Here is a 17,735-nt window from a genome sequence, read left to right on the forward strand (position 1 = left end):
TTAATTAAATACTGATCCATTCTGACTACTAGATATTTAATTAAATAGTGATCCATTCTGACTACTAGATATTTAATTAAATACTGATCCATTCTGACTACTAGATATTTAATTAAATACTGATCCATTCTGACTACTAGATATTTAATTAAATAGTGATCCATTCTGACTACTAGATATTTCATTAAATAGTGATCCATTCTGACTACTAGATATTTAATTAAATACTGATCCATTCTGACTACTAGATATTTAATTAAATAGTGACCCATTCTGACTACTAGATATTTAATTAAATACCAATCCATTCTGACTACTAGATATTTAATTAAATACCAATCCATTCTGACTACTAGATATTTAATTAAATAGTGATCCATTCTGACTACTAGATATTTAATTAAATACTGATCCATTCTGACTACTAGATATTTAATTAAATACCAATCCATTCTGACTACTAGATATTTAATTAAATACTGATCCATTCTGACTACTAGATATTTAATTAAATAGTGACCCATTCTGACTACTAGATATTTAATTAAATACCAATCCATTCTGACTACTAGATATTTAATTAAATACTGATCCATTCTGACTACTAGATATTTAATTAAATACCAATCCATTCTGACTACTAGATATTTAATTAAATACTGATCCATTCTGACTACTAGATATTTAATTAAATACCAATCCATTCTGACTACTAGATATTTAATTAAATACTGACCCATTCTGACTACTAGATATTTAATTAAATAGTGACCCATTCTGACTACTAGATATTTAATTAAATACTGATCCATTCTGACTACTAGATATTTAATTAAATACTGATCCATTCTGACTACTAGATATTTAATTAAATAGTGATCCATTCTGACTACTAGATATTTAATTAAATACTGATCCATTCTGACTACTAGATAATTAAATACTGATCCATTCTGACTACTAGATATTTAATTAAATAGTGATCCATTCTGACTACTAGATATTTAATTAAATACTGATCCATTCTGACTACTAGATAATTAAATACTGATCCATTCTGACTACTAGATATTTAATTAAATAGTGATCCATTCTGACTACTAGATATTTAATTAAATAGTGTTCCATTCTGACTACTAGATATTTAATTAAATACTGACCCATTCTGACTACTAGATATTTAATTAAATACCAATCCATTCTGACTACTAGATATTTAATTAAATACTGATCCATTCTGACTACTAGATATTTAATTAAATACTGATCCATTCTGACTACTAGATATTTAATTAAATACTGATCCATTCTGACTACTAGATATTTAATTAAATAGTGACCCATTCCGACTACTAGATATTTAATTAAATAGTGATCCATTCTGACTACTAGATATTTAATTAAATAGTGACCCATTCCGACTACTAGATATTTAATTAAATACTGATCCATTCTGACTACTAGATATTTAATTAAATACTGATCCATTCTGACTACTAGATATTTAATTAAATACCAATCCATTCTGACTACTAGATATTTAATTAAATAGTGATCCATTCTGACTACTAGATATTTAATTAAATACTGATCCATTCTGACTACTAGATATTTAATTAAATACTGATCCATTCTGACTACTACATTTTTAATTAAATACTGATCCATTCTGACTACTACATTTTTAATTAAATACTGATATATTCTGACTACATTTGTGGTCACACAGGACCACGTGCTGACACGGACCAATCACGAGCCTGTCAGACTACGAGGAGGCGCCATTAAACTCTCTCAGGCACAATGACAATGACTACATTGACCATGATCCTTTGCTAGTTACGGCCACTTTCAACACGATCCATTGTGCTTTTTTTTTGGTGCCATTCAGCAATATACTTCCATTTTCGGGAGTTTTCCATAGAAATACGTGGATGATGTCAGCGCCGTCACCATCTACTGGTTTTAGTGTCTAGGTAAAGTACCTCGTCATGGTCCTTCCCGCCGAATATAGGAACAATTGTCCTGAAACACCTGTTTGCCGATGGTCAGAGATAATCATTTTTATGACATGTGCTTCGTAATGTAGATTCAAAGAAAGCTGGGAGTTGAATGGCCAGGTGTGCTATTGTCAGGTGTGTTACACCTGGTTATTTCATTGGGTTATAAACACTGGTTATACCTGGTTATTTCATTGGGTTATAAACACTGGTTATACCTGGAAAGGTGTGTTATTGTCAGGTGTGTTATACCTGGTTATACCTGGTTATTTGATTGGGTTATAAACACTGGTTATACTTGGAGAGGTGTGTTATTGTCAGGTGTGTTACACCTGGTTATACCTGGTTATTTCATTGGGTTATAAACACTGGTTATACTTGGAGAGGTGTGTTATTGTCAGGTGTGTTATACCTGGTTATACCTGGTTATTTCATTGGGTTATAAACACTGGTTATACTTGGAGAGGTGTGTTATTGTCAGGTGTGTTATACCTGGTTATACCTGGTTATTTCATTGGGTTATAAACACTGGTTATACTTGGAGAGGTGTGTTATTGTCAGGTGTGTTATACCTGGTTATACCTGGTTATTTCATTGGGTTATAAACACTGGTTATACTTGGAGAGGTGTGTTATTGTCAGGTGTGTTATACCTGGTTATACCTGGTTATTTCATTGGGTTATAAACACTGGTTATACTTGGAGAGGTGTGTTATTGTCAGGTGTGTTATACCTGGTTATACCTGGTTATTTCATTGGGTTATAAACACTGGTTATACTTGGAGAGGTGTGTTATTGTCAGGTGTGTTATACCTGGTTATACCTGGTTATTTCATTGGGTTATAAACACTAGTTATACTTGGAGAGGTGTGTTATTGTCAGGTGTGTTACACCTGGTTATACCTGGTTATTTCATTGGGTTATAAACACTGGTTATACCTGGAAAGGTGTGTTATTGTCAGGTGTGTTATACCTGGTTATACCTGGTTATTTCATTGGGTTATAAACACTGGTTATACTTGGAGAGGTGTGTTATTGTCAGGTGTGTTACACCTGGTTATACCTGGTTATTTCATTGGGTTATAAACACTGGTTATACCTGGAAAGGTGTGTTATTGTCAGGTGAGTTACCTTTATACCCGGCAATGCAGGTTTTTTATTTTTTATTTTATTTAACCTTTATTTAATTAGGCAAGTCAGTTAAGAACAAATTATTATTTACAATGACGGCCTAGGAACAGTGGGTTAACTGCCTTGTTCAGGAGCAGAACAGATTTTTACCTTGTCAGCTCGGGGATTTGCATCTTGCAACCTTTCGGTTACTAGTCCAACGCTCTAACCACTAGACTACGCTGCCGCCTCTACACTCTAACCACTAGACTACGCTGCCGCCTCTACACTCTAACCACTAGGCTACTCTGCCGCCTCTACACTATAACCACTAGGCTACTCTGCCGCCTCTACACTCTAACCACTAGGCTACCCTGCCTCCTCTACACTCTAACCACTAGGCTACTCTGCCGCCTTTACACTCTAACCACTAGGCTACCTGCCGCCCCGCCACTCTAACCACTAGGCTACCTGCCGCCTCTACACTCTAACCACTAGGCTACCCTGCCACCTTTACACTCTAACCACTAGGCTACCCTGCCACCTCTACACTCTAACCACTAGGCTACCCTGCCGCCTCTACACTCTAACCACTAGGCTACCCTGCCGCCTCTACACTCTAACCACTAGGCTACCCTGCCGCCTCTACACTCTAACCACTAGGCTACTCTGCCGCCTTTACACTCTAACCACTAGGCTACCCTGCCGCCTCTACACTCTAACCACTAGGCTACCCTGCCGCCTCTACACTCTAACCACTAGGCTACCCTGCCGCCTCTACACTCTAACCACTAGGCTACTCTGCCGCCTTTACACTCTAACCACTAGGCTACCCTGCCGCCTCTACACTCTAACCACTAGGCTACCCTGCCGCCTCTACACTCTAACCACTAGGCTACCCTGCCGCCTCTACACTCTAACCACTAGGCTACCCTGCCGCCTCTACACTCTAACCACTAGGCTACCCTGCCTCCTCTACACTCTAACCACTAGGCTACCCTGCCGCCCCTCCACTCTAACCACTAGGCTACCTGCCACCTCTACACTCTAACCACTAGGCTACCTGCCGCCCCTCCACTCTAACCCCTAGGCTACCTGCCACTTCTACACTCTAACCACTAGGCTACCCTGCCTCCTCTACACTCTAACCACTAGGCTACCTGCCGCCCCTCCACTCTAACCACTGGGCTGCCTGCCTCCCCTACACTCTAACCACTAGGCTACCTGCCGCCCCTACACTCTAACCACTAGGCTACCCTGCCGCCCCTCCACTCTAACCACTAGGCTACCTGCCACCTCTACACTCTAACCACTAGGCTACCTGCCGCCCCTCCACTCTAACCACTAGGCTACCTGCCGCCCCTCCACTCTAACCACTAGGCAACCTGCCGCCCCTCCACTCTAACCACTAGGCTACGCTGCCTCCCCTCCACTCTAACCACTAGGCTACCAGCCGCCCCTCCACTCTAACCACTAGGCTACCTGCCGCCCGTCCACTCTAACCACTAGGCTACCTGCCACCTCTACACTCTAACCACTGGGCTACCTGCCGCCCCTCCACTCTAACCACTAGGCTACTCTGCCGCCTCTACACTATAACCACTAGGCTACTCTGCCGCCTCTACACTCTAACCACTAGGCTACCCTGCCTCCTCTACACTCTAACCACTAGGCTACTCTGCCGCCTCTACACTATAACCACTAGGCTACTCTGCCGCCTCTACACTCTAACCACTAGGCTACCCTGCCTCCTCTACACTCTAACCACTAGGCTACTCTGCCGCCTTTACACTCTAACCACTAGGCTACCTGCCGCCCCGCCACTCTAACCACTAGGCTACCTGCCGCCTCTACACTCTAACCACTAGGCTACCCTGCCACCTTTACACTCTAACCACTAGGCTACCCTGCCGCCTCTACACTCTAACCACTAGGCTACCCTGCCGCCTCTACACTCTAACCACTAGGCTACCCTGCCGCCTCTACACTCTAACCACTAGGCTACCCTGCCGCCTCTACACTCTAACCACTAGGCTACTCTGCCGCCTTTACACTCTAACCACTAGGCTACCCTGCCGCCTCTACACTCTAACCACTAGGCTACCCTGCCGCCTCTACACTCTAACCACTAGGCTACCCTGCCGCCTCTACACTCTAACCACTAGGCTACTCTGCCGCCTTTACACTCTAACCACTAGGCTACCCTGCCGCCTCTACACTCTAACCACTAGGCTACCCTGCCGCCTCTACACTCTAACCACTAGGCTACCCTGCCGCCTCTACACTCTAACCACTAGGCTACCCTGCCGCCTCTACACTCTAACCACTAGGCTACCCTGCCTCCTCTACACTCTAACCACTAGGCTACCCTGCCGCCCCTCCACTCTAACCACTAGGCTACCTGCCACCTCTACACTCTAACCACTAGGCTACCTGCCGCCCCTCCACTCTAACCCCTAGGCTACCTGCCACTTCTACACTCTAACCACTAGGCTACCCTGCCTCCTCTACACTCTAACCACTAGGCTACCTGCCGCCCCTCCACTCTAACCACTGGGCTGCCTGCCTCCCCTACACTCTAACCACTAGGCTACCTGCCGCCCCTACACTCTAACCACTAGGCTACCCTGCCGCCCCTCCACTCTAACCACTAGGCTACCTGCCACCTCTACACTCTAACCACTAGGCTACCTGCCGCCCCTCCACTCTAACCACTAGGCTACCTGCCGCCCCTCCACTCTAACCACTAGGCAACCTGCCGCCCCTCCACTCTAACCACTAGGCTACGCTGCCTCCCCTCCACTCTAACCACTAGGCTACCAGCCGCCCCTCCACTCTAACCACTAGGCTACCTGCCGCCCGTCCACTCTAACCACTAGGCTACCTGCCACCTCTACACTCTAACCACTGGGCTACCTGCCGCCCCTCCACTCTAACCACTAGGCTACGCTGCCACCCCGAGCGGCAGGTAACCCTGGTTATTTTAATTGGGCAACAAACACTGGTTATAGATGGTCAGGTGTGTTATTGTCAGGTGTGTTACCTTTATACCTGATATCTGGTTATAAAAGTAATAGAGTTGGTCAACTGTGTTATTAACAGGTGTGTTATTAACAGGTGACCTACCTTGATGTCTGACAGTGAACCTGATTATAAACAAACTGGATAGACAAAGAAAATAAGTCAGGTGTTTTACTACTGTCAGGTATGGTATCTTTATGTGTTTAACAGGTGTGTTTTATAAGAGGTACTATAAGGTATGGTATCTTTATGTGTTTAACAGGTACTATCAGGTATGGTATCTTTATGTGTTTAACAGGTACTATCAGGTATGGTATCTTTATGTGTTTAACAGGTACTATCAGGTATGGTATCTTTATGTGTTTAACAGGTGTGTTTTATAACAGGTACTATCAGGTATGGTATCTTTATGTGTTTAACAGGTACTATCAGGTATAGTATCTTTATGTGTTTAACAGGTACTATCAGGTATGGTATCTTTATGTGTTTAACAGGTACTATCAGGTATGGTATCTTTATGTGTTTAACAGGTACTATCAGGTATGGTATCTTTATGTGTTTAACAGGTGTGTTTTATAACAGGTACTATCAGGTATGGTATCTTTATGTGTTTAACAGGTACTATCAGGTATGGTATCTTTATGTGTTTAACAGGTACTATCAGGTATGGTATCTTTATGTGTTTAACAGGTACTATCAGGTATGGTATCTTTATGTGTTTAACAGGTACTATCAGGTAATGTATCTTTATGTGTTTAACAGGTGTGTTTTATAACAGGTACTATCAGGTATGGTATCTTTATGTGTTTAACAGGTGTGTTTTATAACAGGTACTATCAGGTATGGTATCTTTATGTGTTTAACATGTACTATCAGGTATGGTATCTTTATGTGTTTAACAGGTGTGTTTTATAACAGGTACTATCAGGTATGGTATCTTTATGTGTTTAACAGGTGTGTTTTATAACAGGTACTGTCAGGTATGGTATCTTTATGTGTTTAACAGGTACTATCAGGTATGGTATCTTTATGTGTTTAACAGGTACTATCAGGTATGGTATCTTTATGTGTTTAACAGGTACTATCAGGTATGGTATCTTTATGTGTTTAACAGGTACTATCAGGTATGGTATCTTTATGTGTTTAACAGGTACTATCAGGTATGGTATCTTTATGTGTTTAACAGGTACTATCAGGTATGGTATCTTTATGTGTTTAACAGGTACTATCAGGTATGGTATCTTTATGTGTTTAACAGGTACTATCAGGTATGGTATCTTTATGTGTATTACATGTGTAGTGTATAACAGGTGTGTTTTATAAGAGGTACTATCAGGTATGGTATCTTTATGTGTTTAACAGGTGTGTTTTATAAGAGGTACTATCAGGTATGGTATCTTTATGTGTTTAACAGGTACTATCAGGTATGGTATCTTTATGTGTTTAACAGGTACTATCAGGTATGGTATCTTTATGTGTTTAACAGGTACTATCAGGTATGGTATCTTTATGTGTTTAACAGGTACTATCAGGTATGGTATCTTTATGTGTTTAACAGGTACTATCAGGTATGGTATCTTTATGTGTTTAACAGGTACTATCAGGTATGGTATCTTTATGTGTTTAACAGGTGTGTTTTATAACAGGTACTATCAGGTATGGTATCTTTATGTGTTTAACAGGTGTGTTTTATAACAGGTACTATCAGGTATGGTATCTTTATGTGTTTAACAGGTACTATCAGGTATGGTATCTTTATGTGTTTAACAGGTGTGTTTTATAACAGGTACTATCAGGTATGGTATCTTTATGTGTTTAACAGGTGTGTTTTATAACAGGTACTATCAGGTATGGTATCTTTATGTGTTTAACATGTACTATCAGGTATGGTATCTTTATGTGTTTAACAGGTGTGTTTTATAACAGGTACTATCAGGTATGGTATCTTTATGTGTTTAACAGGTGTGTTTTATAACAGGTACTGTCAGGTATGGTATCTTTATGTGTTTAACAGGTACTATCAGGTATGGTATCTTTATGTGTTTAACAGGTACTATCAGGTATGGTATCTTTATGTGTTTAACAGGTACTATCAGGTATGGTATCTTTATGTGTTTAACAGGTACTATCAGGTATGGTATCTTTATGTGTTTAACAGGTGTGTTTTATAACAGGTACTATCAGGTATGGTATCTTTATGTGTTTAACAGGTACTATCAGGTATGGTATCTTTATGTGTTTAACAGGTACTATCAGGTATAGTATCTTTATGTGTTTAACAGGTACTATCAGGTATGGTATCTTTATGTGTTTAACAGGTACTATCAGGTATGGTATCTTTATGTGTTTAACAGGTACTATCAGGTATGGTATCTTTATGTGTTTAACAGGTACTATCAGGTATGGTATCTTTATGTGTTTAACAGGTACTATCAGGTATGGTATCTTTATGTGTTTAACAGGTGTGTTTTATAACAGGTACTATCAGGTATGGTATCTTTATGTGTTTAACAGGTACTATCAGGTATGGTATCTTTATGTGTTTAACAGGTACTATCAGGTATAGTATCTTTATGTGTTTAACAGGTACTATCAGGTATGGTATCTTTATGTGTTTAACAGGTACTATCAGGTATGGTATCTTTATGTGTTTAACAGGTACTATCATTTATGGTATCTTTATGTGTTTAACAGGTACTATCAGGTATGGTATCTTTATGTGTTTAACAGGTACTATCAGGTATGGTATCTTTATGTGTTTAACAGGTACTATCAGGTATGGTATCTTTATGTGTTTAACAGGTACTATCAGGTATGGTATCTTTATGTGTTTAACAGGTACTATCAGGTATGGTATCTTTATGTGTTTAACAGGTACTATCAGGTATGGTATCTTTATGTGTTTAACAGGTGTGTTTTATAACAGGTACTATCAGGTATGGTATCTTTATGTGTTTAACAGGTGTGTTTTATAACAGGTACTATCAGGTATGGTATCTTTATGTGTTTAACAGGTACTATCAGGTATGGTATCTTTATGTGTTTAACAGGTGTGTTTTATAACAGGTACTATCAGGTATGGTATCTTTATGTGTTTAACAGGTACTATCAGGTAATGTATCTTTATGTGTTTAACAGGTGTGTTTTATAACAGGTACTATCAGGTATGGTATCTTTATGTGTTTAACAGGTGTGTTTTATAACAGGTACTATCAGGTATGGTATCTTTATGTGTTTAACAGGTACTATCAGGTATGGTATCTTTATGTGTTTAACAGGTGTGTTTTATAACAGGTACTATCAGGTATGGTATCTTTATGTGTTTAACAGGTACTATCAGGTATGGTATCTTTATGTGTTTAACAGGTACTATCAGGTAATGTATCTTTATGTGTTTAACAGGTGTGTTTTATAACAGGTACTATCAGGTATGGTATCTTTATGTGTTTAACAGGTGTGTTTTATAACAGGTACTGTCAGGTATGGTATCTTTATGTGTTTAACAGGTACTATCAGGTATGGTATCTTTATGTGTTTAACAGGTACTATCAGGTATGGTATCTTTATGTGTTTAACAGGTGTGTTTTATAACAGGTACTATCAGGTATGGTATCTTTATGTGTTTAACAGGTACTATCAGGTATGGTATCTTTATGTGTTTAACAGGTACTATCAGGTATAGTATCTTTATGTGTTTAACAGGTACTATCAGGTATGGTATCTTTATGTGTTTAACAGGTACTATCAGGTATGGTATCTTTATGTGTTTAACAGGTACTATCAGGTATGGTATCTTTATGTGTTTAACAGGTACTATCAGGTATGGTATCTTTATGTGTTTAACAGGTACTATCAGGTATGGTATCTTTATGTGTTTAACAGGTACTATCAGGTATGGTATCTTTATGTGTTTAACAGGTACTATCAGGTATGGTATCTTTATGTGTTTAACAGGTACTATCAGGTATGGTATCTTTATGTGTTTAACAGGTACTATCAGGTATGGTATCTTTATGTGTATTACATGTGTAGTGTATAACAGGTGTGTTTTATAAGAGGTACTATCAGGTATGGTATCTTTATGTGTTTAACAGGTGTGTTTTATAAGAGGTACTATCAGGTATGGTATCTTTATGTGTTTAACAGGTACTATCAGGTATGGTATCTTTATGTGTTTAACAGGTACTATCAGGTATGGTATCTTTATGTGTTTAACAGGTATTATCAGGTATGGTATCTTTATGTGTTTAACAGGTACTATCAGGTATGGTATCTTTATGTGTTTAACAGGTACTATCAGGTATGGTATCTTTATGTGTTTAACAGGTACTATCAGGTATGGTATCTTTATGTGTTTAACAGGTGTGTTTTATAACAGGTACTATCAGGTATGGTATCTTTATGTGTTTAACAGGTGTGTTTTATAACAGGTACTATCAGGTATGGTATCTTTATGTGTTTAACAGGTACTATCAGGTATGGTATCTTTATGTGTTTAACAGGTGTGTTTTATAACAGGTACTATCAGGTATGGTATCTTTATGTGTTTAACAGGTGTGTTTTATAACAGGTACTATCAGGTATGGTATCTTTATGTGTTTAACAGGTACTATCAGGTATGGTATCTTTATGTGTTTAACAGGTGTGTTTTATAACAGGTACTATCAGGTATGGTATCTTTATGTGTTTAACAGGTGTGTTTTATAACAGGTACTGTCAGGTATGGTATCTTTATGTGTTTAACAGGTACTATCAGGTATGGTATCTTTATGTGTTTAACAGGTACTATCAGGTATGGTATCTTTATGTGTTTAACAGGTACTATCAGGTATGGTATCTTTATGTGTTTAACAGGTACTATCAGGTATGGTATCTTTATGTGTTTAACAGGTGTGTTTTATAACAGGTACTATCAGGTATGGTATCTTTATGTGTTTAACAGGTACTATCAGGTATGGTATCTTTATGTGTTTAACAGGTACTATCAGGTATAGTATCTTTATGTGTTTAACAGGTACTATCAGGTATGGTATCTTTATGTGTTTAACAGGTACTATCAGGTATGGTATCTTTATGTGTTTAACAGGTACTATCAGGTATGGTATCTTTATGTGTTTAACAGGTACTATCAGGTATGGTATCTTTATGTGTTTAACAGGTACTATCAGGTATGGTATCTTTATGTGTTTAACAGGTACTATCAGGTATGGTATCTTTATGTGTTTAACAGGTACTATCAGGTATGGTATCTTTATGTGTTTAACAGGTACTATCAGGTATGGTATCTTTATGTGTTTAACAGGTACTATCAGGTATGGTATCTTTATGTGTATTACATGTGTAGTGTATAACAGGTGTGTTTTATAAGAGGTACTATCAGGTATGGTATCTTTATGTGTTTAACAGGTGTGTTTTATAAGAGGTACTATCAGGTATGGTATCTTTATGTGTTTAACAGGTACTATCAGGTATGGTATCTTTATGTGTTTAACAGGTACTATCAGGTATGGTATCTTTATGTGTTTAACAGGTATTATCAGGTATGGTATCTTTATGTGTTTAACAGGTACTATCAGGTATGGTATCTTTATGTGTTTAACAGGTACTATCAGGTATGGTATCTTTATGTGTTTAACAGGTACTATCAGGTATGGTATCTTTATGTGTTTAACAGGTGTGTTTTATAACAGGTACTATCAGGTATGGTATCTTTATGTGTTTAACAGGTGTGTTTTATAACAGGTACTATCAGGTATGGTATCTTTATGTGTTTAACAGGTACTATCAGGTATGGTATCTTTATGTGTTTAACAGGTGTGTTTTATAACAGGTACTATCAGGTATGGTATCTTTATGTGTTTAACAGGTGTGTTTTATAACAGGTACTATCAGGTATGGTATCTTTATGTGTTTAACAGGTACTATCAGGTATGGTATCTTTATGTGTTTAACAGGTGTGTTTTATAACAGGTACTATCAGGTATGGTATCTTTATGTGTTTAACAGGTGTGTTTTATAACAGGTACTGTCAGGTATGGTATCTTTATGTGTTTAACAGGTACTATCAGGTATGGTATCTTTATGTGTTTAACAGGTACTATCAGGTATGGTATCTTTATGTGTTTAACAGGTACTATCAGGTATGGTATCTTTATGTGTTTAACAGGTACTATCAGGTATGGTATCTTTATGTGTTTAACAGGTGTGTTTTATAACAGGTACTATCAGGTATGGTATCTTTATGTGTTTAACAGGTACTATCAGGTATGGTATCTTTATGTGTTTAACAGGTACTATCAGGTATAGTATCTTTATGTGTTTAACAGGTACTATCAGGTATGGTATCTTTATGTGTTTAACAGGTACTATCAGGTATGGTATCTTTATGTGTTTAACAGGTACTATCAGGTATGGTATCTTTATGTGTTTAACAGGTACTATCAGGTATGGTATCTTTATGTGTTTAACAGGTACTATCAGGTATGGTATCTTTATGTGTTTAACAGGTACTATCAGGTATGGTATCTTTATGTGTTTAACAGGTACTATCAGGTATGGTATCTTTATGTGTTTAACAGGTACTATCAGGTATGGTATCTTTATGTGTTTAACAGGTACTATCAGGTATGGTATCTTTATGTGTTTAACAGGTACTATCAGGTATGGTATCTTTATGTGTTTAACAGGTGTGTTTTATAACAGGTACTATCAGGTATGGTATCTTTATGTGTTTAACAGGTGTTTTTTATAACAGGTACTATCAGGTATGGTATCTTTATGTGTTTAACAGGTACTATCAGGTATGGTATCTTTATGTGTTTAACAGGTGTTTTTTTATAACAGGTACTATCAGGTATGGTATCTTTATGTGTTTAACAGGTGTGTTTTATAACAGGTACTATCAGGTATGGTATCTTTATGTGTTTAACAGGTGTGTTTTATAACAGGTACTATCAGGTATAGTATCTTTATGTGTTTAACAGGTACTATCAGGTATGGTATCTTTATGTGTATAACAGGTAATATCAGGTATGGTATCTTTATGTGTTTAACAGGTACTATCAGGTATGGTATCTTTAGGTGTTTAACAGGTACTATCAGGTATGGTATCTTTAGGTGTTTAACAGGTACTATCAGGTATGGTATCTTTATGTGTTTAACAGGTGTGTTTTATAACAGGTACTATCAGGTATGGTATCTTTATGTGTTTAACAGGTAATATCAGGTATGGTATCTTTATGTGTTTAACAGGTACTATCAGGTATGGTATCTTTATGTGTATAACAGGTACTATCAGGTATGGTATCTTTATGTGTTTAACAGGTACTATCAGGTATGGTATCTTTATGTGTTTAACAGGTACTATCAGGTATGTCATCTTTATGTGTTTAACAGGTGTGTTTTATAAGAGGTACTATCAGGTATGGTATCTTTATGTGTTTAACAGGTACTATCAGGTATGGTATCTTTATGTGTTTAACAGGTGTGTTTTATAACAGGTACTATCAGGTATGGTATCTTTATGTGTTTAACAGGTGTGTTTTATAACAGGTACTATCAGGTATGGTATCTTTATGTGTTTAACAGGTACTATCAGGTATGGTATCTTTATGTGTTTAACAGGTACTATCAGGTATGGTATCTTTATGTGTTTAACAGGTGTGTTTTATAACAGGTATTATCAGGTATGTTATCTTTATGTGTTTAACAGGTGTGTTTTATAACATGTACTATCAGGTATGGTATCTTTATGTGTTTAACAGGTACTATCAGGTATGGTATCTTTATGTGTTTAACAGGTACTATCAGGTATGGTATCTTTATGTGTTTAACAGGTACTATCAGGTATGGTATCTTTATGTGTTTAACAGGTACTATCAGGTATGGTATCTTTATGTGTTTAACAGGTACTGTCAGGTATGGTATCTTTATGTGTTTAACAGGTGTGTTTTATAACAGGTACTATCAGGTATGGTATCTTTATGTGTTTAACAGGTACTATCAGGTATGGTATCTTTATGTGTTTAACAGGTACTATCAGGTATGGTATCTTTATGTGTTTAACAGGTACTATCAGGTATGGTATCTTTATGTGTTTAACAGGTGTGTTTTATAACAGGTACTATCAGGTATGGTATCTTTATGTGTTTAACAGGTACTATCAGGTATGGTATCTTTATGTGTTTAACAGGTGTGTTTTATAACAGGTACTATCAGGTATGGTATCTTTATGTGTTTAACAGGTACTATCAGGTATGGTATCTTTATGTGTTTAACAGGTACTATCAGGTATGGTATCTTTATGTGTTTAACAGGTACTATCAGGTATGGTATCTTTATGTGTTTAACAGGTACTATCAAGTATGGTATCTTTATGTGTTTAACAGGTGTGTTTTATAACAGGTACTATCAGGTATGGTATCTTTATGTGTTTAACAGGTACTATCAGGTAATGTATCTTTATGTGTTTAACAGGTGTGTTTTATAACAGGTACTATCAGGTATGGTATCTTTATGTGTTTAACAGGTGTGTTTTATAACAGGTACTATCAGGTATGGTATCTTTATGTGTTTAACAGGTACTATCAGGTATGGTATCTTTATGTGTTTAACAGGTGTGTTTTATAACAGGTACTATCAGGTATGGTATCTTTATGTGTTTAACAGGTACTATCAGGTATGGTATCTTTATGTGTTTAACAGGTGTGTTTTATAACAGGTACTGTCAGGTATGGTATCTTTATGTGTTTAACAGGTACTATCAGGTATGGTATCTTTATGTGTTTAACAGGTACTATCAGGTATGGTATCTTTATGTGTTTAACAGGTACTATCAGGTATGGTATCTTTATGTGTTTAACAGGTACTATCAGGTATGGTATCTTTATGTGTTTAACAGGTACTATCAGGTATGGTATCTTTATGTGTTTAACAGGTACTATCAGGTATGGTATCTTTATGTGTTTAACAGGTACTATCAGGTATGGTATCTTTATGTGTTTAACAGGTACTATCAGGTATGGTATCTTTATGTGTTTAACAGGTACTATCAGGTATGGTATCTTTATGTGTTTAACAGGTACTATCAGGTATGGTATCTTTATGTGTTTAACAGGTACTATCAGGTATGGTATCTTTATGTGTTTAACAGGTACTATCAGGTATGGTATCTTTATGTGTTTAACAGGTACTATCAGGTATGGTATCTTTATGTGTATTACATGTGTAGTGTATAACAGGTGTGTTTTATAAGAGGTACTATCAGGTATGGTATCTTTATGTGTTTAACAGGTGTGTTTTATAAGAGGTACTATCAGGTATGGTATCTTTATGTGTTTAACAGGTACTATCAGGTATGGTATCTTTATGTGTTTAACAGGTACTATCAGGTATGGTATCTTTATGTGTTTAACAGGTACTATCAGGTATGGTATCTTTATGTGTTTAACAGGTACTATCAGGTATGGTATCTTTATGTGTTTAACAGGTACTATCAGGTATGGTATCTTTATGTGTTTAACAGGTACTATCAGGTATGGTATCTTTATGTGTTTAACAGGTGTGTTTTATAACAGGTACTATCAGGTATGGTATCTTTATGTGTTTAACAGGTGTGTTTTATAACAGGTACTATCAGGTATGGTATCTTTATGTGTTTAACAGGTACTATCAGGTATGGTATCTTTATGTGTTTAACAGGTGTGTTTTATAACAGGTACTATCAGGTATGGTATCTTTATGTGTTTAACAGGTGTGTTTTATAACAGGTACTATCAGGTATGGTATCTTTATGTGTTTAACATGTACTATCAGGTATGGTATCTTTATGTGTTTAACAGGTGTGTTTTATAACAGGTACTATCAGGTATGGTATCTTTATGTGTTTAACAGGTGTGTTTTATAACAGGTACTGTCAGGTATGGTATCTTTATGTGTTTAACAGGTACTATCAGGTATGGTATCTTTATGTGTTTAACAGGTACTATCAGGTATGGTATCTTTATGTGTTTAACAGGTACTATCAGGTATGGTATCTTTATGTGTTTAACAGGTACTATCAGGTATGGTATCTTTATGTGTTTAACAGGTGTGTTTTATAACAGGTACTATCAGGTATGGTATCTTTATGTGTTTAACAGGTACTATCAGGTATGGTATCTTTATGTGTTTAACAGGTACTATCAGGTATAGTATCTTTATGTGTTTAACAGATACTATCAGGTATGGTATCTTTATGTGTTTAACAGGTACTATCAGGTATGGTATCTTTATGTGTTTAACAGGTACTATCAGGTATGGTATCTTTATGTGTTTAACAGGTACTATCAGGTATGGTATCTTTATGTGTTTAACAGGTACTATCAGGTATGGTATCTTTATGTGTTTAACAGGTGTGTTTTATAACAGGTACTATCAGGTATGGTATCTTTATGTGTTTAACAGGTACTATCAGGTATGGTATCTTTATGTGTTTAACAGGTACTATCAGGTATAGTATCTTTATGTGTTTAACAGGTACTATCAGGTATGGTATCTTTATGTGTTTAACAGGTACTATCAGGTATGGTATCTTTATGTGTTTAACAGGTACTATCATTTATGGTATCTTTATGTGTTTAACAGGTACTATCAGGTATGGTATCTTTATGTGTTTAACAGGTACTATCAGGTATGGTATCTTTATGTGTTTAACAGGTACTATCAGGTATGGTATCTTTATGTGTTTAACAGGTACTATCAGGTATGGTATCTTTATGTGTTTAACAGGTACTATCAGGTATGGTATCTTTATGTGTTTAACAGGTACTATCAGGTATGGTATCTTTATGTGTTTAACAGGTGTGTTTTATAACAGGTACTATCAGGTATGGTATCTTTATGTGTTTAACAGGTGTGTTTTATAACAGGTACTATCAGGTATGGTATCTTTATGTGTTTAACAGGTACTATCAGGTATGGTATCTTTATGTGTTTAACAGGTGTGTTTTATAACAGGTACTATCAGGTATGGTATCTTTATGTGTTTAACAGGTACTATCAGGTAATGTCTCTTTATGTGTTTAACAGGTGTGTTTTATAACAGGTACTATCAGGTATGGTATCTTTATGTGTTTAACAGGTGTGTTTTATAACAGGTACTATCAGGTATGGTATCTTTATGTGTTTAACAGGTACTATCAGGTATGGTATCTTTATGTGTTTAACAGGTGTGTTTTATAACAGGTACTATCAGGTATGGTATCTTTATGTGTTTAACAGGTACTATCAGGTATGGTATCTTTATGTGTTTAACAGGTACTATAAGGTATGGTATCTTTATGTGTTTAACAGGTGTGTTTTATAACAGGTACTATCAGGTATGGTATCTTTATGTGTTTAACAGGTACTATCAGGTATGGTATCTTTATGTGTTTAACAGGTACTATCAGGTATAGTATCTTTATGTGTTTAACAGGTACTATCAGGTATGGTATCTTTATGTGTTTAACAGGTACTATCAGGTATGGTATCTTTATGTGTTTAACAGGTACTATCAGGTATGGTATCTTTATGTGTTTAACAGGTACTATCAGGTATGGTATCTTTATGTGTTTAACAGGTACTA

General features: G+C 36.7%; 1 protein-coding gene across 6 annotated transcripts in view; it reads right to left on the reverse strand.

Annotated features, from left to right (window-relative positions):
• The window catches only part of cadm2a (cell adhesion molecule 2a), a 766,219-nt gene that overhangs the window by 2,348 nt on the left and 746,136 nt on the right, over window positions 1-17,735 (reverse strand). The window contains exon 11 of one of the 6 annotated variants that reach the window (XM_036967530.1): window positions 6,236-6,270. The exons of the other annotated variants lie outside the window; for them this stretch is intronic. Coding sequence (XP_036823425.1) covers window positions 6,260-6,270 — 11 coding nt within the window. The 3' untranslated portion in view covers window positions 6,236-6,259. The remainder of the gene's footprint in view (window positions 1-6,235; window positions 6,271-17,735) is intronic. 6 annotated transcript variants of the gene reach the window in all.

Source organism: Oncorhynchus mykiss, chromosome Y (genome assembly GCF_013265735.2).
Source record: "Oncorhynchus mykiss isolate Arlee chromosome Y, USDA_OmykA_1.1, whole genome shotgun sequence".
NCBI classification, from domain to species: domain Eukaryota; kingdom Metazoa; phylum Chordata; class Actinopteri; order Salmoniformes; family Salmonidae; genus Oncorhynchus; species Oncorhynchus mykiss.